Genomic DNA, 21,482 nt, shown 5'->3' on the forward strand with positions numbered 1-21,482 from the left:
GCCATGCTGTGACTTCCTTGAATTTGTAACATACCACATCCCCAGGGCTAGTCCAATAACTGGCACATAATAGGATTTTTAAAAATTTGCTGATTTATGAACAAGTGGTTTTTCTTAAAAAGAAAAAAACAATTATTCCCTTATATTCAAACAATTACAGTTTAAGACAAAAGAGTAAACTGTCTACTCTTCAATATATTGCCTTAGAAAATGGGCAAACAGAACACTTTTTTTAGTATCCCCTCATGTAATAGGCAAGCAGCTTCTGAGTCCTTACCATGCCTGCTGGCTTTTAAATTTTTTTTAATTTATTTTTAAATTGGACTATAATTGCTTTATAATTAGGTGCTAGTTTCTGCTGTACAACATGAATCAGCTATATGTATACATATAAACCTCCCTCTTGAGGCTCCCTCGCACACTCCTCCCCCCATCCCACCGCTCTAGGTCATCGCAGAGCACTGGGTTGGGCTCCCTGTGTTACACGGCAGCTCCCCACTGGCTGGCTGTTTTACACGTGGTCATGTATATATGTCAAGGCTGCTATCCCAGCTTGTCCCACCCTCTCCTTCCCCTACTGTGTCCACAAGTCCATTATCTATGTTTGTGTTTCGATTCCTGCCCTGTAGCATTCAAATATTTTTACAGCACAATGAAAACAAAATATAATATATATATAAAATATAAAAATTTAAATACAAAATATTATTTCATATTAAGAATACTTTAAATATATAATATATAAAAATAAAATATAAATATATTAAATATATAAATATAAAATATTTTTAAGTATCTTAAATGAACAAAGTTTTACAGGTCTTTGTAAATCTTCATTTTTAACCACATTTAATCTTATGATAAGGTGCCCTGAGACCCAGAATTTCAGACAACCCACAAAAAGGCCAAAGTTTCATTCATGGAAAAGCCTTGGTTACCCAACAAGTATTACCTTTCACTTTGGGAATTAGGATACATTATGTATAATTACCCTTCCAACATATAAGCCCTTTTCCTTCTGCAAATCTTTACATCTTCATGTGTATTGGGTTTTATTTTGTAAGACAGTTTGCAGTTTACCTTTTTTGCAGAACTGCCCAGAGTGTTCCCAGTAAGGAATTACGGAATGCTTGTTTCCCGTGTGAGGAAGATAGCAGTGCGCTTCTGCTCTACTTCAGCTGCTTCTATGCATTTGCTAACTTCTCCCCCCAGTCCCTATGCCATCATCCCCACACTACATCTGTTATGATTTGAATGGCATTCAGGTAAGCAGCACACACACAGTAAAAAGCTTGGGCATGTTCCTTAAGCTCTCTGACCTCTTGCTTCTTCTGTAAAATAGCTTAAATATGCCTAGTTTTCAGTATCTTAGTGTCTGGCAAGTCCTCAGTAAACGATGGCTGGTGGTGGGTTGACTCTAGGAACAAAGTATTCCTTTAATAGGACCACTACTGTCCTAGGACCTGATTAAACCACAGACACAGATGTTCCTATTTCCGTTTCTCTATAAAAACAGAACAACCAACAGTGTCATCCTAAGAATTAATGAGATTACACATGCAAATATATAAAGAATTGGTACTTCTCTTTGGTTTTCAGTTTTCCAGTTCTATTTTGCCTACACCTAAACTTCTGTGGTTGCTGAATTATGTAAACAATGGCAACCAAAAATCTCCTGGGGGTGGTAAATTAAAGGATTAACACTGAAGATAATCATGTTTTGAACAGGTGACAAAATGATTAGTCTTCATGCAGTCCTCCCAGAAATAAAGAAGAAATACTGAAGATATTGCGTTGGCCAAAAAGTTCATTTGGGATTTTCATTAACACCTGATGGAAAAACCCGAAAGAACTTTCTGGCCAACCTGGTAGTTATAATTCTTATAAGATCCTTCAAGTTGCCTAAGAAAAATAGACAACATTTAATACCCTGGTTCTAATATAGCCCTTTATGCGTTTCCTGTGAATATTTTTCTTGACTGAATATACTGACTTGTACTTTCAACTTTAAGTTATGTGAAAGAAAACACATTTCTATTAGGAGTGCAATAACACATTCCAGGATATATATTTATAGGCCTTCAAGTCACCAGCTCTGACATCATTTACCACTACCTCCAGAAACAAACCAGGAACCTGTTAATGTGAGACCCGTAATACTGCTCTAAAACACGACTAACATATTTACACAGGTGTGTAGAGTGGCCTTCTCTTCAAAAACAGGAGCAATCAAGTCTACCCCAAACTCGGACAAAGAAAATACAAAATTAGTAAAGAAAAACTTCAGGTACAGTTTCTTTTTATTAGCAAACATTATTTTCTCCTAGGCTGTCAAATATGTGGATATGATTGAAGAAAGCTTTACTGTTAGTACTTTAATTATGAATTTATATCCTAAACCACTTTTAGTGTTACTCAAAGCATGACAATTCGAAATTTAAAAATTACTTTTGTCCCTTTTAAAGTTCAGGATCTAGAAGCACCAACTTTCTAACTTTCTTCCTAATAATATTTAATGATTACACAAAGGAATGTCAGTCAGGCAATGCTCAGCTTTCCAAGGTCTGACTTATTTCTAGGAATTAACTATGGAGCAAGTTTTGTTTAGAGAGTGTTGGTATGGGCTGTATTTTCTGTTGTGACTGCCACCAAAATATGTGAAAAAAAACTGATGCACATTGTTCTGGATTTGAAGATCTGTAATATATTTTTCTGTGAAGAACGCCTCATGAAAGTTCATCCTCCGATGGCCCCAAGGCTACTATACACATTTTGTGATTCACATAATCGCCATTTCAGACAGCCCAGTTGGAGGTTAGTCTCAAGGCACCAAAGTACAAACTCTCATTACCAGCACTTTCTCTTCAAAATCAACTTTTCAAAACAGAAAAGTAAGGCAAGGGGAGCAAATCCATGAATAATTTGCCAATCACACATCTTCCCCAAACAGTTGAAAGTCTGTCATAAAGCATGTTTAAATTAAAACTACCCAGATGAAAACAGATGGTGCTCTGTCACATTTCCCGTCTGATTGAAAGGCTCAGCTGTGGAAGGAGCTGTCATTTAAGTGCCCCTGACTCTATAGACGGCAGAGTCTGTCCTCCCCCTCTCCTTCCCTCCTGTTCTTCCTTCTCTTATTCTCTACTTCTTCCATGCCTTCCTACCCATCCACCTGTCAGACAAGTTAAATCTTACATCCCCCAATGCTGATCTAAGTGCAGTCGATTTATAGCATGAACCAGCAGGTAAATAGAGGGTCCACTGAGTGGAGTGGAATGAAGCATCCAGCCACAGACAGAAAGCCAATTCTCTATAAATGGGCCACATGGTACTTGCGGCCACTGACATCTGCATGCAGCCCCTTAACTACCATTCCTCATGAGTCTCTCCAGATACAGTTAGTAAGCTTGTCTCTCAGTGGCTCACTAGTAGTGTTTCTGCATTAGGCATTATCAATGCGTTTCAGAAACTGACAGTAGAAGATTAATGCGCTCATAACCATCAAAGAGAACCTTTCACTGATCTCAAATAGCTGCCTTTCCTTCTATGGCCCACCCCTCTGCACCGTCCAATTAATACTTACTCACGAAGGCTTCCTCATCCATTGGCAAACGCACTGACATGCAGAAGTACGTATCAGACTGTGAAGAAAGAAAGACACAAAATTCAAATTAAACTACTGCTAATGAAGAAGAAATAACTTGTAAAAGCATGGGCTCTGTGACTGAAAAAGGACTACTGGTCCAGTTAGGTGAGGTTATCTGTCAAATGTTGGGTGCCAGGTGAATGCAAGGGCTAAGTGTAGAACTTAGGTACTCGAAACATTTTTCTATGACTCTCTTCTAAATGCTATTTATAAAATTCTATATATAATCTGATTTGTAAAATGATGCTAAATCCTATTTATTAAAATAAATTTATGAGTAATATTTCTAGTACTGTCACAGTTAAAAGGCAACATTTTAAACACTCTACATAAATAGTAAAATATTTCAATGCATTTGATTTTAAAATGTAGGCGTTAGTTTTGACCATCTTTGCTATATGCATAATTAAATATTTAATTTCCAGAATTACTTTATTAAATTATTAATTTAACAGAATTAAAATATTAATTTCAAAGACACAGTGAATAAAGGGTGGTTTTAATACATATATTTGGTTGTTCTCTCTTTAAAATTTTTATGTAGAGCACTGAAGAAATCAACATTAATTCAAGTTATTCTTTCTTTTCCAGTTATCAGTCTCTTATCTAAGTTGCTATTTTCCACTATTAAATATACTGACAATAAGATTTTATTGATAAAAACTGCAAAGTAAGGATAATGGGGATCTGTTGATATGTGCATTCACTTTCTTAATGAAAATCCATATGCAGTGAAGTATGTGCTGTGATTGGTAATATACCCAATACAAATAGAGACTGAACCCATTTAATAACTCATACTTTATGGATTATTACTGCACAGTGGTGGAATCAAGAGACTCCACAAACATGGACAGAGATCATCTGAGTTTCTTTAAACCTACTGGTCAGCGCCACAACTGTGAAATTTGAACCTCTTTTTTCATTTCCGTGTTGCAAGGAGATTCAAATACACATCAAAGAAATATCTTAAAATTATAAAAATTACATAAATATGATTCAGTCTTTATCATTACTTTTGTATACACTATTTCTTCTAGTTGAACAATCTGCTTCATTTCTTAACAGGCTTTATATTTACTTAGGTTCACTTTTATTTTGGTTAGAAGGAAACAGGCTGGGAGATGTTGAAGGTTGCACAGCAAGAAGGTTAAGCCACATAAATGCTGGAGATGTAGCTTCTGTATCCAGAACTTCAGAAATATACTCGCAAAATATTAATAATGCTTAAAGATCTTACAATCACGTACAAGATTACTCATGAATATTTTCCTATCTTTGAATTTCTAATGTTACAAAACAGGCCTATTCTGTTCTAACAGAAACAGTAATAAATTCAAGATTCCCTTCTATTTGATCATCCTGAGCTATGAGTATTTCAGGACTGAAAGATATTAGTGGCTACTATTGTTGCTGTTGGGCTTTCCTGGTGGCTCAGATGGTAATGAATCTGCCCACAATGTGGGAGACCTGGGTTTGATCCCTGGGTTGGGAAGATCCCCTGGAGAAGAGAATGGCAACCCACTCCAGTATTCTTGCCTGAAGAATTCCATGGACAGAGGAGCCTGGCGGACTACAGTCCACGGGATTTCAATGAGTAGGACACGACTGAGCAACTAACACACACACATAGCTGCTGCTGCTACTATTTCCAGCCAATAGTTACCGAATTCTTATTATGTGCCAGGCATGGTTCTCAATGTTTTATGTGTATTATACCATTTAATAACAAAAACAGTCCAATATGATAGGTGTGTGTGTGCTCAGTTGTTTCTGGCTCTGTGCGACCCCCATGGACTGTAGCCTGCCAGAGCTCCTCTGTCCATGGGATTTTTCCAGGCAAGAATACTGAAGTGGGTTGCAATTTCCTCCTCCACGGAATCTTCCCAACCCAGGGATCAAACCCAGGTCTGCTGCGTTGGCAGGTGGATTCTTTACCCCAAGGGCCACCTGGGAAGCCTAATACGATACAGAGATACTCCTTTAAAGATAGTAGGAGTAGTAGCTAGCATCTGTTGAGAGCTTTATGAGCAAGCACTGCTCGAAGCACTTTACACGTACTGTATAACTCCTTCGATCCTTAAAACATTCCCACGATACAAGTACTACTATTATCCTCATTTAACAGATGAGGCAGACCAAGGTCTAGGTAACTCCCAATCACTCTAGCCAAGACCTAGCAGTATGCAGATCGGCTCCTGAACCCCTCTTAGTGCAGTTACTTTAGAAGGCTGGCAACTGTAAATCCTTCCTCTGCCTCTGCGCATTGTAAATCTTCCACCCAGAACTGTCTTCTCACATCAAGGAGATAATTCTGCCCTAGTTCTCGGCCACTGGCTGCCTTGCTCTAATTTACATCACTGCCTCCTGTCATAACGATCGGACCAGTTTGCTTTTCCTCTGGAGAAGTGCCAATCAACAAATCCAGATGGCCTAGTCTCCTGGACTAACCGCCTCAGCCCCCTCAGGGCCTTTCCTTTTCATTTCGGCGAAGGTGAACTCAACTCACGCTGGACCTCCTTCCTTATTTGCAATAGTTTTTTACTGAAAAACAAAAAAAAACTATCCTTCCCACTTTAACCAGTGACCATGTGCATTAACAAGTGAAGAGCTGGGATCTGAACACAAGCAGAGTGCCTTAGGCACTACAGGTCACTCAGCGATACGAACAATCAATGACTTAGAAGCGAATGCCAATCAAAAGTAAATTTAAAATCGCTAAGTAAACACTTATAACAAGAAAGGAACCAAAGGTTGCAATGAAAAGCAAACCAAAGAGAAGTTCTTTTAAATCTGAACTTCTAATTTGGGGGTTTTATTTTACCTTTGATTTTATCATAAGCCACCCTCAAGCTGTTTTGGAATAGACAAGTTACAGGCATAGACACGTATGTCAAATTCAGCAAGTTGGTTCTTTCGATTAAAAACAAAAAACTAAAAAACGAACTAATTAGATGTAACTAATAATGGATCAGTCAGTTCAGTTCAGTACAGTTGCTCAGTCGTGTCCTACTCTTTGCGACCCCATGGACTGCAGCACGCCAGGCCTCGCTGTCCATCACCAACTCCTGGAGTTTACTCAAACTCATGTCCATTGAGTCAGTGATGCCATCCAACCATCTCATCCTCTGCCGTCCCCTTCTCCTCCCACCTTCAATCTTTCCCAGCATCAGGGTCTTTCCAAATGAGTCAGTTCTTCGCATCAGGCGGTCAAAGTATTGGAATTTCAGCTTCAGCATCAGTCCTCCCAATGAATATTCAGGACTGATTTCCTTTAGGATGGACTGATACAGAATAAATAGAACTACTATTTATACTCAGAATGGATGAGAACCACATGTAATTCTTGCTCTTATCATCCTTATCATCAGCTGCATAATTTTAAATGACAGAATAGCTCAAGAATGTCTTTCTTATATAGATTTTTATTTCTTGCTTATAACTTCCCTAATAATAAGAATGTGTTCAGATTTCAAATGTTTCTTTTCTATTGTGTTAAAGCCAGGTTTTTTTTAAAAAAGAGAGAAAAGATGACAAAGGTCCTCCACAGAATAAACAGTACCCTACAAAGTTATTTTTGGAGAGTGTATAGTAGACATTGTGTCAATGGTCTACCATGCACCATCATATGGCCCATTTTCAAGATAAAGAATAATTCTGTTAGAAAAAAGGTAAGACTCTTCTTTTTAAAAAAATGAGCACATTAAAAATTACAATATGTATCAGATCAATAATTAGCCTTCAGCTGAAAGCTCTCAAGATCACAGCTCAATAGAACAAAGAATAACAGAAAAGTAATTTTTCTTTTCTCTGCAACTATAAAAAGTACCAGTGATTTTGTTCTGAAGTATTCTGGTGCCACAGTTTGGTTCCTAGAATTAAGTTGAAAGCTCAAGTTCTTTGAAGAAATGTTCCTAAGGGTCACTTACATAGTTCAATGGGAGAAGCCAGATCGTCAAGGTCTGTCTCCCTTAGGGCGGCTGAGTAAAAAAGTAAGCACGCTTTTGTGTTACTGTATTTTCTTCTCACAATTATGCTGTGAGGAGGTTTAATAGGCACTGCATCTTTTTTATAGAAATGAAGACTTTCACAGAAAGGTTATCGATCCACATAAAGCCAAGTAATTAGGGTCAGAATTAGGATTAAAAATCTTAAAATGTATGTCTTCCAGATGATTAGAAATAACTATGCATTTTTCTTGTCAGTTGCTTGCCATGAAGTTTTAACCCTGTTAAACTGTGATTCTGGGGAGTCTTTCAACCTTCGTATCTCCGTTTTTCTATGAGACTAAGTCCTATATTTTCAGAGAAGGCAATGGCACCCAACTCCAGTACTCTTGCCTGGAAAATCCCATGGATGGAGGAGCCTGGTGGGCTGCTGTCTATGGGGTCGCACAGAGTCAGACACAACTGAAGTGACTTAGCAGCAGCAGTAGCAAGTCCTATATTTTAAATAAAATTTAAGACTCTTCTTAAATAAATGAGTAACTTTTTTATAAGATATGTAATTTGTTTAAGCATGGATTAGATAATGGCCTTTGCCAAACTATTATAAGCTTATTATAAGGGGATGAGAAAGATTATTTAGGTGATTACAAAATACTGTTTCATCAATATAGGTTAATTTCTATAGCAGGTCACCAAGAATGGATAGTACTTTAAATTCCAGGCTGTAAGTATTGAGTGGTCAGTTTAAGACCATACTGACATGTAATCACATAGTTAACTACAACCAACCCTCTGATGAGAAACATTTTTTTTTAAAGCAAACCCTCATGAGGCAACAATATTAAAAAAAAAAAACTGTATTGATCCATCTCTCAAAGTAATAAAATTATTATATCAGTGATACAAGTAACCAATTGTGATATTTTTCAGAATGAACACCAAAAACGATATTTAACAGTATTCTGAATAGGTAAACATGACTCCACAATCTCGATCATTCAACATTACAAAAAATTCAACTGATTTAAACATATGATCAGTACTTAGCATATGATACCTTATAAAATGTAGAACATTTATTGAGCCTTCTAACTTCACTCTATTAATAGAACCTTCCATCATAATGATTTATCATGATAACGTCACCAGATAGGCATTATAGACATTACTGTAAAGATGGAGGGAATTCTGTGGTGGTCCAATGGTTAGGACTCGGTACTTTCACTGCCAAGGGCCTGGGTTCGATCTACAGTAGGGAAACTAAGATCCCACGAGACATGCAGCATGGCCAGCAAGTAAATAAATGAAGATGAGAAAACTGAAGTTCAAGAAGATCACTTGCAATTAAAAAGCAATAATTCTTAAGAAACTTATGAAACAGAATTTGACCCCAGTTCACTAAAGCACTTCTCTTTCCACTATAGAAAGAAGCTACCAAAAAGGTTGTTTTTCAAATCTCTCTAATGTTTGAAAAGGCAATGTCAGTTCTCAGACACAATGTCGTTGTTCATTTGATTCATGGGATAAGTAAAGAAATCAAAGAGATAAAATTTAAGAAGTTTTAGCCCAAGTCCTCTAAATTTTCAAGAGTACCTGCAAACATTTCATGAGAGCTTGTTGACGAACTGTGGCGAACTACAGCCGCAACTATTTAATTCTGTCATCATTTTGTTTCCGTAAGGTAAAGCAATTTGAAAACCGACACGTAATTCAGATCAATGTTTCTCTCCAACACTTTCTAACATTCTGGAGACACAAATACAGCACCTAACTGCCCATTATAATCGTTTTTTTCATTTGAACACACTGTCCTAGAAAGGATGCTTCTATAACTCAACCTAAACTGCCAGGGCAACCGTTCACAATTTTCCATACATCATCATCACGAGTCCTCTTTTTCTCTCTGTGGGAAGAACGCTGTATCTGCGCTCGGTGCCAGGGGACTATCTGTAAAATACTGCAGATTCAGACTGCTCACATAAGACTCAGATGCACAAAAAGGGAGAAATAACATGAATGTACATAGCCATGTCTCCCCTTGCTATCTTTTATGGCACGTCGGCCAAATCTGAATCGGGAGGGATATGATATTGCTGATGCCTCTTTACTGCTGCTGTTGGAAACTATCCAGGAAAATAACATTTTCCTGACAAAAGACGGTAGTGTAGTAGAAATGAAAAAGAAGGAAAACACTTATTACTAAAGAACTCCCATTATATTCTATTATTACCCATCTTAAGCCAAGAAGTCTCACGTAGACAATAGAGATCAGTACACTTTGCTTACAACATTTAAGAACAAAATGTTCTTTATTTTGATTTAGTCATTTATGAGACAGAGATGCAGTGAACTCTACAGAACAAAGTAGTTAATAAAATTGACTCCTTATGTAAATTAATATGGGACAGACAAAACCACCTGTATACTATTGCACATGAAAACTATTCACATAAAATCAGTAATTTTTGTTTTGGGAAACCAGAGGTACCATTCAGATTCGAGTGTTGAGCTCAATCATTTGATCCTGTTTGGATAATATCCTCACATGCCTTTTATTGTTCAGGCTTAAAGAATCCCTGCAGACTACCTTTCTAAAGGAGACTATGCATTGTGATGATGCAAACAGATGTAGAAACAGACAACACCACCGAGCTTTACCTGAATATGGCCCTTTTGCTTGTATCTGTGGCTATTTGCAAGTTGGTTGTTCTCTGTTAGTGGGCCTTAGAAATCTTATACTGTGAACTAGGTGTTTGGTAACTTTCCTCAGGTATCCTTTGAAACGATAACCAAAGCAGGCAACCATCTCATGGTGGTAACAGTGACTCTCTGCCTTAGAGTGATTACTCACAGAGTAGGTAGTATCCCTCCTAACTCAGACCATGCAGAGTTTAAATCTGATTGAGACAAGCCACATAGGACCCACTAAGCCCTACATTTTTACATAGTACCTATTAGCGTTCAAATAGCTTGAATTCTGCAAAGTAGTAGAGAAAACCTCAGGGGCTGACACCAGAGCTGCCAGACCAACAAGAGTAAAGTACAGAAAGTGATCAGGCTTGTTAGACAAGAATTTTAGTTATGAGAGAAAGAGAAAGCAATTGGAAAATACTTTTCAAAGCCTCTTTTTAATTGATCCAGACAGATAATAGAATCAAACTGCTATTTCCTAAAGCAATTTTAACACATGCAAAGAAGTTTATACTGACTCAGTGGTGTTTGTACTTTCAACGTTTTCCTAGAATAAAAGAAAGCTCAGGCAAAAGAAAAGTGGGCAAAGCAAGTATAATTTTTGTGGTGTCAAAAGTTCAGGCTTAAAAAAATCTACCTCTCTGACATCAGAATTTAAAGACACTTAATTACAGATAAAATCCCTTAAACTCTCACTTTTGAATGCAGGCTATTCTAATTTTCCTTTTCCTAATGTCTTTCTCTTACCATATAAATAAGATATATATTCTCTACTTATTAGGCTCTGGCAGAATAACCAGAGTTTATGGTAAAACACTCCCAAATGACTAAAAAGAGAGTGCTTTCCAAAATTCTCTACTTTATTCCTTACCGTCTAAGCTATGCTCCATCCTCACCATCTTTTTGGATGTTTGTCTCAATCTACAACACAATCTTGTTGTAAAGGGCTTCTCTGGTGGCTCTGCTGGTGAAGAATCCGCCTGCAGTGCAGGAGACCTGGGTTCGATCCCTGGGTCGGAAAGATCCCCTGGAGAAGGGAAAGGCTACCCACTCCAGTAATCTGGACTGGAGAATTCCATGGACTGTATGGTCCATGGGGTTGCAAAGAGTCAGACACGACTGAGAGACTTTCAATTTCACAACAATTTACAACACAATCTTGTTGTAATAATGTCTGCTAGCATCCTAAGTGGAGAAGGCAATGGCAACCCACTCCAGTGTTCTTGCCTGGAGAATCCCAGGGACGGCAGAGCCTGGTGGGCTGCCGTCTATGGGGTCACACAGAGTCTGACACGACTGACGTGACTTAGCAGCAGCATCCTAAGTATTTAGAATAACACCTGGCACATACTGGAAGCTTTATAAATAAATACTGGTTGAATTCTGTATGTACCTTCCTCTTTGACTGGCTGGCAATAAACTCACAAAGAAAGGCTGAACTGAAATCTATATTACAGATGCCACCTAATTAGGGTTTTATACAGCATCACTTTTTCTTATGAATTTTATCCTTCAGTTGATTCATCCCAGAATCCCATTTGCATTTTTAAACTATAATCACACTGGGCTGATGATGACAAGATTCTCAATGCCAAGTAGTTCCAATGGAAGCTTCTTTCCTGGCAAGAGCTTTTCTGTGGGAATTACAAATCTGTGCAAGCAAACGAGGAAGGAAAAAAAAATTTTTTTGGTGAGGGAACATCTGTCTTGGAGCGCTCACACGCTTTCATTTAAGAGGAAGCAAAGGGAGCACACTAATAATGGGCTATAATTAATCTCCCAAGCACAACAGGTGGTGACAATGGCTGCATCCTGGTTGGCTTCCTGGTTGCCAGGGGGGTTATGTGAGAGGAAACTCCTGCTCTGAACAGTGTTGCTGCGGACCTTATCACTCGTTTCCCCCCAGCTTAAAGCCAGTGGTTCATGCTTTTCACTACATTTCCTGTAATACGAAAGCAGTCCATTTTCTGAACCTTTTGCCAACCTAACTGCTCCCCCGCATGTTTCTCCCCTTTGGAACAGATGATTGGAAACTGACTCTATCCAATCTGTTTGGAGATGCTGCAGAACAAAAAAGGGCTTCCCAATCACTATCCCCCAAACACTGGATTTCTTACTAAGTGGTTTACATCTGATCTGAGGACAAGAGAGAGAGGTGAAAGAGAAGCTCTAGACTTGGACTGCTCTATCAGCTCATTTATTAAAGGAGTTGTATTCTACTCTCCTAAAGTTTAAAATGAATCACCAAAGTGGTATCCACAGTTTCCATCAGATACCAAAGTGGTATTCATAATTTCTTTCTTTTGGGGTCTGCTCTCATATATCTTGCCGTAGTTATCTCATTAACATTTGCTTATCTTTTCCAGTAGTCATGTATGGATGTGAGAGTTGGACTATAAAGAAAGCTAAGTGCCGAAGAATTGATGTTTTTGAACTGTAGTGTTGGAGAAGACTCTTGAGAGTCCCTTGGACTGCAAGGAGATCCAACCAGTCCATCCTAAAGGAGATCAGTCCTGGGTGTTCATTGGAAAGACTGATGTTGAAGCTGAAACTCCAACAATTTGGCCACCTGATGCAAAGAGCTGACTCATTTGAAAAGACCCTGATGCTGGGAAAGATTGAAGGCAGGAGGAGAAGGGGATGACAGAGGATGAGATGGTTGGATGGCATCACCGACTCAATGGACATGAGTTTGAGTAAACTCCAGGAGTTGGTGATGGACAGGGAGGCCTGGGGTACTGCAGTCCATGGGGTCGCAAAGAGTCAGACATGACTGAGTGACTGAACTGAACTGAATTGAACCTTTAAACTCTTTTAATGTCTGTGTAGAAATCCATTCTTCCATCCTTCTCCTCATGCGTCCAACAAATATACATGCTGAGCAACTCCCAGGAACCAGACGTTGTGCTAAACTCATAAAACTGTGAGAAGTACACATGGTTCCAGCCCTCCCACAGTTTAGAGGCTACTCGTAGAATAAACACAAATCACACAAATAAGTATTATTATACGTGTACTGTTTTAAATGACACGTGAGAGAAGTGCAGGTCACTATAAGAGCCAGGAATTCCAAGGAAAGGATCTTCAGTGAAGGGAGGTGGCAATTGTTCTAGGCATAGGAAATGGCATTTTCAAAGGCCCTGTAATTGGAGAAAACTAGGCATGCTGAGAAAACAAAAACCCGTACATATAGAAAAGGGGGGACATGTTTTAACTTAGACTGGAAGAGTAGATGTGGTACACGTCACAGCACTTCGTAGTCCATGTTCAGGACTCTGGTTGTTTTGCTCTTCTTGACGGCAACAGAAAGCCAATGACAATTTTTTCTGTGGGGAACTGATATGGAGGCGAGAATTAATTAGATGAGGCCAGTAAAAAGTTACATAGTTGTTCAGAAAACTGATGATAGGAGCTTGAAAACAAATTATAATGGTAGAGAAGGAAAAAACAGGACAGATTCTGGAGATATTCAAAAGGTGAAATAGACATGACTTGGGAGTGGATCTGAATAGAAGGAAGGCGGCAGTGTTGAGGATGATTCCTGGTTTGCATAACTGAATATACTGGTTCAAGTAGCTGAATGGTGGTAGTATTCGTTAACACATAAAACACAAGAGGACCAGTTTGGAAGATGATGAATTTGTCACTGCACATATAAAGCTTAAGAAGCTTTTGAAAAAACCTACATGTAAGTATCAAATGAGCACCTGGGTCAAATGGAATTTGAAGGAAAGGTTGGCCAAGAGATAAGAGAGATATGAGAGGAGAGAGTGAAACAGAAAAGAGAAAGGATGGAGCTGTGAAACAGCCAGGAAAAGAAAGAGCAACCAGGGAGTTTAGAGAAAAATCACAGAGGTATTATATTTGCCTGCCATGCAGGGGGCCATGGTTCAATTGCTGGGTCTGGAAGATCCCCTGGAGAAGGGAATGGCTACCCACTCCAGTATTCTTTCCTGGAGAATCCCGTGGACAGAGGAGCCTGGAGGGCTCCAGTCCATGGGGTCGCAAGAGTCAGAAACGACTTAGTGACTAAACCACCATTACATCAGAGAAGTCAGGAGGAGAGAATGTTTCAAGGAGGGTGCCGTTGACAATGTCACCAACCAAAATCCATGTTGACAGTGTTCTCCTGGGGATGGCTCCTGGATAACACTAACATACGGGCATCTACTTACCTTTTGTTAATATTCCTGATTTATTTGAGGAGCCCAGCTCCTCCCTGTAGCTCCCTCTATGAGGCTTATGACTATGGAGACTCTGGCCTCATGGCCCAAGGTCCTCTCAAGGCACCAGCCACATTTGCTATCCAGTTACCCACAGTCCCTCCAGAGCTGTCCTCTACACTGCCTCCCAGGAAAGAAATGCCTGCAGGGACAGTGGGTAGCAGAGTTGCCTTAGAGTTTCCCTACCAACTCCTTCAGTGATAGTCACAGAGCCTAGGGTGACTTGGGAAATAGGAAAGAAGAAAAGAACACTGACAGAAAAAACAGACAAAGATTTAGAAAGGCTGATGGAAAAAATGATGGGCCAATGAGTCAATTTCAAAAATGCCAAATATTCAAAATCAAACAATATAAGGAAAAATTCTTTGAAGCAATACTGGTATTATATAAGCTCCAACAGAATATAGTGCCACCATGCAGAGACTCCCTCTGCCTGCTGATTTCCAAGCTTTGAAATTACTGTCATTTTGCAGACCAGTGGTGTAAAACAGACACCTAAGAATCTGAGTGCCTGACATACCCTTCTAGCACACACTGATTTTAATTTCTCACAACGTATTAAGCACTAATGAGGTCATATACCATGAAAGTGCATACTGTTCAGAGAGTTAGAAAAGAGTAAATATTATAATATTAAAACAGGCAACTTTTAGTAACAATCCTATAGACTTTAACATAACTGTATAAATGCTACAAGTTCTGGGCAAGGCTTCTGGGCTTCAGGCATTCCATATTTGGAAGGAGATTGATATTCTGAAAAAAATTATATTAAAATATTAAACTGTTGTATTCACACTCTGCAAAAAGCAGAGCCATTACTTTGCCAACAAAGGTCTGTCTAGTCAAAGCTATAGTTTTTTCAGTAGTCATGTATGGATGTGAGAGGTGGACTATAAAGAAAGCTGAGCACTGAAGAATTGATCCTTTCGAACTGTGGTGTTGGAGAAGACTTTTGAGAGTCCCTTGGACTGCAAGGAGATCCAACCAGTTCATCCTTAAGGAAATCAGTTCTGAATATTCATTGGAGGGACTGAGGCTAAAGCTGAAACTCCAATACTTTGGCCACCTGATGTGAAGAACTGACTCATTTGTAAAAACCCTGATGCTGGGAAAGATTGAAGGCAAGAGGAGAAGATAGACAGAGGATGAGATGGCTGGATGGCATCACTGACTCAATGCACATGAGTTTGAGTAAACTCTGGGAGTTGGTGATGGATAGGGAGGCCTAGCATGCTGTGGTCCACGGGGTTGCAAAGCGTCAGACATGACTGAGTGACTGAACTGACTAACTGATTCACACTGGCTCCCTAGCAGCCATTCTGTTATCATGGCCCAAGAAACGGGGCAGGGCTAACGCTAAGACGGAGAGAAAACATGACATAGAAGACCGCCCTTCCAGGCAGGAGGAGGAGATAAAAGAAAGTGTCTGGTTAAGGAGAAATTGATTTCATAGTCACAGATGAGGTGGCAGAGCTCATACCAATAAAAGGAACAGAGTCCATAGGCCCTGTTAATCTGGGATCTCTCACTGTCCAACGCCATTCATATAAGATCACCTCTTTTCTTTACACTCAAGATATTACCCTCACAAATAAAAGAGGGAGGAGGGAAAACAGCCTAATCAAAAGTTGAGCGGATTGTCTTGACCCCAAAGAGAGTGGGATACCTTCAATTGATACTATTAAGGCTTTCTTCCCTTGCTACCCAGAGGGTCAGGGGCTGAAGAAGGTAAGATCAACTTTAAAAATTAAAATCCTATTTTCTTTGCATACTTGAAGACTAGAGTGCAAACTGAGACTGCTTCACACATAAGCAAGTAATAATTTATAAATTAATGTATTAGTTGTATTTTTACTTTTTGTTATGCATTGATAACTGGTATCAGCAAAGTGTTAAGATTGACTGATAGGTTTCTTGAAGAAGCAAAGATGTAACATATGCAAAGCATCTTATAAAACTCAAATATTTTTATGTAATCATGGCACCTATTATCAGAATTTTTGGCCTGAAAGATGATTAGTTTTTTTTCATTTTATTGTGGCACTTAAAATTGGTACAAAGATTTTTAGGAAAGCAAGACGGCAACACACATGAGAAAACCCTTTTTCCCTTAGAGTGAACTGAGCGTACAGTCATCAGGACATATCACAAAGGCCACAGTAAATCAAATATATGCCACCTCAGTCATACGTAGGAGGTCTAATCAAATGCTAATCATCACTAAGAATAAATCTGCAAATGACAGAAGACCAATGGCTTAAGCTAACAGAGATGTAGGATTTCACGTAATAAGTCCAGAAGTAGGATAGATGTAAGAATGGTTATCTCATGCAGCAGCTCAACAATATCATCAAGGAGCTAGGTTCTTTCCATTTTCCAGCCTTGCCATATTCAATGTATTGCTTTCTATCTGTAGAATTCTTTCCTCATGGTCACAAGATGGTTACAGCAGCTTCCAGTATCATAAGTCTCATGAAGCCATTCCCAAAGGCCGGCAGAGGGAGAGTCTCTTCCTTAAGGTCCTTTTCAAAAGCAAAACTTTCTCCAAAGCACTTCACCTCCAGTAGAATCCCCTTCACATCTAAATGGCCAGAACTGTGTCACATGCCCATCTCTAAACCAATCAGTTGCAAGGGAAGCCTAATCAAGATTCATTTTCTGGGCTAGAGGAGGCCAATGCTGGAACAAAACTGGGGTTCTGTTAGCAAGAAAGGGAGGAGATGTATGTGGGGTAGGCAACCAATATGTCCTGAAAAACACATTTCTGAAAGCAAAAACAAAGCCTTCAAAATTCTAAATTTAACTAGAAGTAGATTATATTTGGGCGACTTGATCCATTTCAACGTATTAATCTGCAATGGTTCAGAATATTTGGAACCCCGTCTTCCTGTCTAATAAAATAACTAGGTCAAAAACTGCATTTTCAATTAGACATTTTCTGCTACATCTCTTAACTAGATGTGACAAGGCATTTAGATATAGGGATCACGAATGGATAAAATACAAATTCCCAGTTCGGCATGCCTGACGATCTCGAGGGAAATGAGACATGGAAAGCCAGTTCAAATCTAAATTAAATAAAGGCAACTGTGCCTTCTGAAAACTGAACTCCTTTCTTCAGAATAACAGGTATAACCAGCAGAGGGTACTTATGTTTATGGATGAAGTCATGTATTTAAATATAATGATCAAGCCATTCTGCTTCTCTCCACCTCCCTTATAGCAATTCCGTGACTTATTCATTTTCCTTAGACTTCCAACTCATAAAGAAAACATTACAACAGATTTGCATCCTTGCCTTGAACTTCTAAGAGGAACTATATAATCAAATATAAAAATATTCTTTGGAATGTTCTCTGCTTTTCCTTTTGACTTCATCAACATGTATTTCAACATCAGGCCATTACAGTAAGGCTCCTTGTTTGCTGGTCTGTCTCCTGTTCTTGGACTGTGTTTCAGAGCCGAAACCCTGACTTATTCTTATTTGGATTCCCAAAGACCACCTGGCATTAGCACTAGGTCTGCAGCAAGTGTTGGCTCAATTAGTTTGTTGAATTTTGCCATGCTACATCACTAATAACCTTTCATAAAGGACCTATTTCTACAAAAATAGCTCCAGAGCATTGACTCATTTTTTCCCTTCAAGAATTTTATTTATGCTTTTTTGAACCCAATTTAACCACTGTAATTTTCAAACTTCCATTGACAGACAATATTAATAATTCAAGACAAGGAATGATGCTACAAAGGTTGACTTCTCTTTGCACTGAAACTCCCTGGGGTGAACACCTGTCATAAAGCTAATGGACTTATTATTATAATGAACCAAATAGCTGTAGAAACTGCAAATGTCCATTTTCCAAATATGTTTTTACTTATCATTAGTTCATTTTACACGATAAACATAAATACAGCACTTCAGTGCATCCTTCTTTAAGTCAGTTTGGAAACTTAACACAAATGAAAAAGTAAATTCAATGTTTTACAATGAAATTCAGCTTTGTTTTCTTATATTTTCTCAGATACACATACTCATATAAACATACAGCATGATAAGTACAATAAAATAAGTAACCCTAAATTATCATCAATGTATAATTAGGTTTATATAGTCAGTGGCCCTTAGTTGATGCGAAAGGAAAACTTAATCTTCTGTATCCAGCAGTTTATAGAATATAAACTATAAACAATATAAACTGAATTCAAGAGTGATCAAATAGTTTACGGGGCAAACTTCCTTTTTATAGAAATATTTCCAATGACAAATTCCAGAGGAATGACAGAATTAGAATACTCATGATAACGCGACTTCTAATGCACCCAGGCAATGATAAATATCCACGGCTGCTAAAACCATAGATGAAAAGTTGATAGGTAACTCTACAGTGAATTAATCAATCTCACAATTCCTAACTTAATAAGAATAACATCGTAAGAAGAGAGACAATCAGACATTATATGCTTTCTGTTGGTACTATATAACATCACCTATGAAATATTCTTGCCAAAACCCTAACCTAAATCTGCTCAAGCCTTTGGCTGTATCAGTATAAGCAAACAAAGGTCAGAGGGACATGTTAAATGATACTTGAGTGATGCAGTCAGCAAATCCTAGAATGCAGGAAACCCTTTAGGACAAGTACCCTAAAGGAAAAAAAAAGACAGATGGAATCTCAAGATTCCTAAAAGAGACAGGATTAAGATTTACCACGTGGACCACATTTGAATTCTGATGCAAACAAAACTACATTTAAAAATATAAACCATCAAAGAAACTTGATGCTGACTAAATACTTGATGATATAATGGTAATAATGGTGATTGTGATTACATTTAAAAATGAAGTATTCACCTTTTGAAAAGTACTATGAAATGAAATGATGTCTAGGAGATACCTGAAAATAATTCAGTGTGTGTGTGTGTGTGTGTGTGTGTGTGTGTGTGTGCTGGGGAGGAATCAAGTAGAGGACTATGGATAAAACAAGAATGACCATGTGCTGATAATCATTGATGGGTACATGGGGACTCAATATACAAGCTCAACAATTTTGTATATATTAGAAATTTTCTATTAAAATGCTTAAAACTAGAAGATACAGTCTGTCCCCAAGAATTGTTGATACCAACCTACCAACCAATTAATGTAACAGCCAGCAAACTGATTCTATATATTTTGCTCCTAGGAGATAAAATTTGAAAGGAAAAGCTCTTTTCTTAGGATCTAATGAAGGAAACAAAGCTCACTACTAGGAAATGGTGAAGTGTTGAGTTAACTCCAGGAGTTGGTGATGGACAGGGAGGCCTGGCATGCAGCAGTCCATGGGGTCACAAAGAGTGGGACACGACTGAGCGACTGAACTGAACTGAACTGAAGCTTGACGAACGTGAAAGAGGAGAGTGAAAAAGTTGACTTAAAGCTCAACATTCAGAAAACGAAGATCATGGCATCTGGTCCCATCACTTCATGGGAAATAGATGGAGAAACAGTGGAAACAGTGTCAGACTTTATTTGTCTGGGCTCCAAAATCACTGCAGATGGTGATTGTAGCCATGAAATTAAAAGACGCTTACTCCTTGAAAGGATAGTTATGACCAAACTAGATAGCATATTGAAAAGCAGAGATATTACTTTGCCAACAAAGGTCTGTCCTGTCAAGGCTATGGTTTTTCCAGTAGTCATGTATGGATGTGAGAGTTGGACTGTGAAGAAAGCTGAGGGCCGAAAAATTGATGCTTTTGAACTGTGTTGGAGAAGACTCTTGAGAGCCCCTTGGACTGCAAGGAGATCCAACCAGTCTATCCTAAAGGAGATCAGTCGTGGGTGTTCTTTGGAAGAATTGATGCTAAAGCTGAAACGCCAATACTTTGGCCACCTCATGCGAAGAGTTGACTCACCGGAAAAGACCCTGATGCTGAGAGGAATTGGGGGCAGGAGGAGAAGGGGATGACAGAGGATGAGATGGCATCACTGACTGGATGGACTTGAGTTTGAGCGAACTCTGGGAATTGGTGATGGACAGGGAGGCCTGGCATGCTGCAATTCATGGGGTCGCAAAGAGTCGGACACGACTGAGTGACTGCACTGAACTGAAGCGCTTACCCATCACTTCATGGGAAATAGATGGGGAAACAGTGCCAGACTTTATTTTTAGGGCTCCAAAATCACTGCAGATGGTGATTGCAGCCATGAAATTAAAAGACGCTTACTCCTTGGAAGGATAGTTATGATCAAACTAGACAGCATATTGAAAAGCAGAGATATTACTTTGCCAACAAAGGTCCGTCTAGTCAAGGCTATGGTTTTTCCAGTGGTCATGTATGGATGTGAGAGTTGGACTGTGAAGACAGCTGAGCACCAAAGAACTGATGCTTTTGAACTGTGGTGCTGGAGACTCTTGAGAGTCCCTTGGACTGCGAGGAGACCCCATCCAGTCTAAAGGAGACTAGTCCTGGGTGTTCATTGGAAGGACTGATGCTGAGGCTGAAACTCCAATACTTTGGCCACCTCATGTGAAGAGATGACTCATTGGAAAAGACCCTGATGCTGGGAGGGATTGAGGGCAGGAGGAGAAGGGGATGACACAGGATGAGATGGCTGGATGGCATCACTGACTCAATGGACATGAGTTTGGGTGAACTCCAGGAGTTGGTGATAGACAGGGAGGCCTGGCGTGCTGCGATTCATAGGGTCGCAGAGAGTCGGACATGACTGACTGACTGAACTGAACTGAAGCTGTTGCCACTCAAAGACGTATGAGTGAAGAAGAAGGAGAGTTTCCAAATCCAGAAATTGTTACCGTAGGAGATGACATAGCTATGATGTTGGGGGAGAACACCAGTCACTGTCAACCTGCTGCTCAACAGAAAGGAATTGGGGACTTTCCTGGTGGTCCAGTGGCTAAGACTCCATGCTCTCAAAGCAGGGGGTCTCAGTTCCATCCTTGGTCAGGGAACTAGATCTTACATGCCACCACT

The 21,482-nt window shown here is 39.1% G+C and overlaps 1 protein-coding gene across 14 annotated transcripts in view; it reads right to left on the bottom strand.

The window, feature by feature from the left end:
• The window catches only part of PAM (peptidylglycine alpha-amidating monooxygenase), a 315,491-nt gene that overhangs the window by 130,451 nt on the left and 163,558 nt on the right, over positions 1-21,482 (bottom strand). For all 14 annotated transcript variants that reach the window (XM_044947270.2, XM_025292177.3, XM_044947278.2 and 11 more), the window contains one exon: positions 3,584-3,641. In XM_044947270.2, coding sequence (XP_044803205.2) covers positions 3,584-3,641 — 58 coding nt within the window. The remainder of the gene's footprint in view (positions 1-3,583; positions 3,642-21,482) is intronic.

This window comes from Bubalus bubalis, chromosome 9 (genome assembly GCF_019923935.1).
Source record: "Bubalus bubalis isolate 160015118507 breed Murrah chromosome 9, NDDB_SH_1, whole genome shotgun sequence".
In the NCBI taxonomy this organism is placed as follows: Eukaryota; Metazoa; Chordata; class Mammalia; order Artiodactyla; family Bovidae; genus Bubalus; species Bubalus bubalis.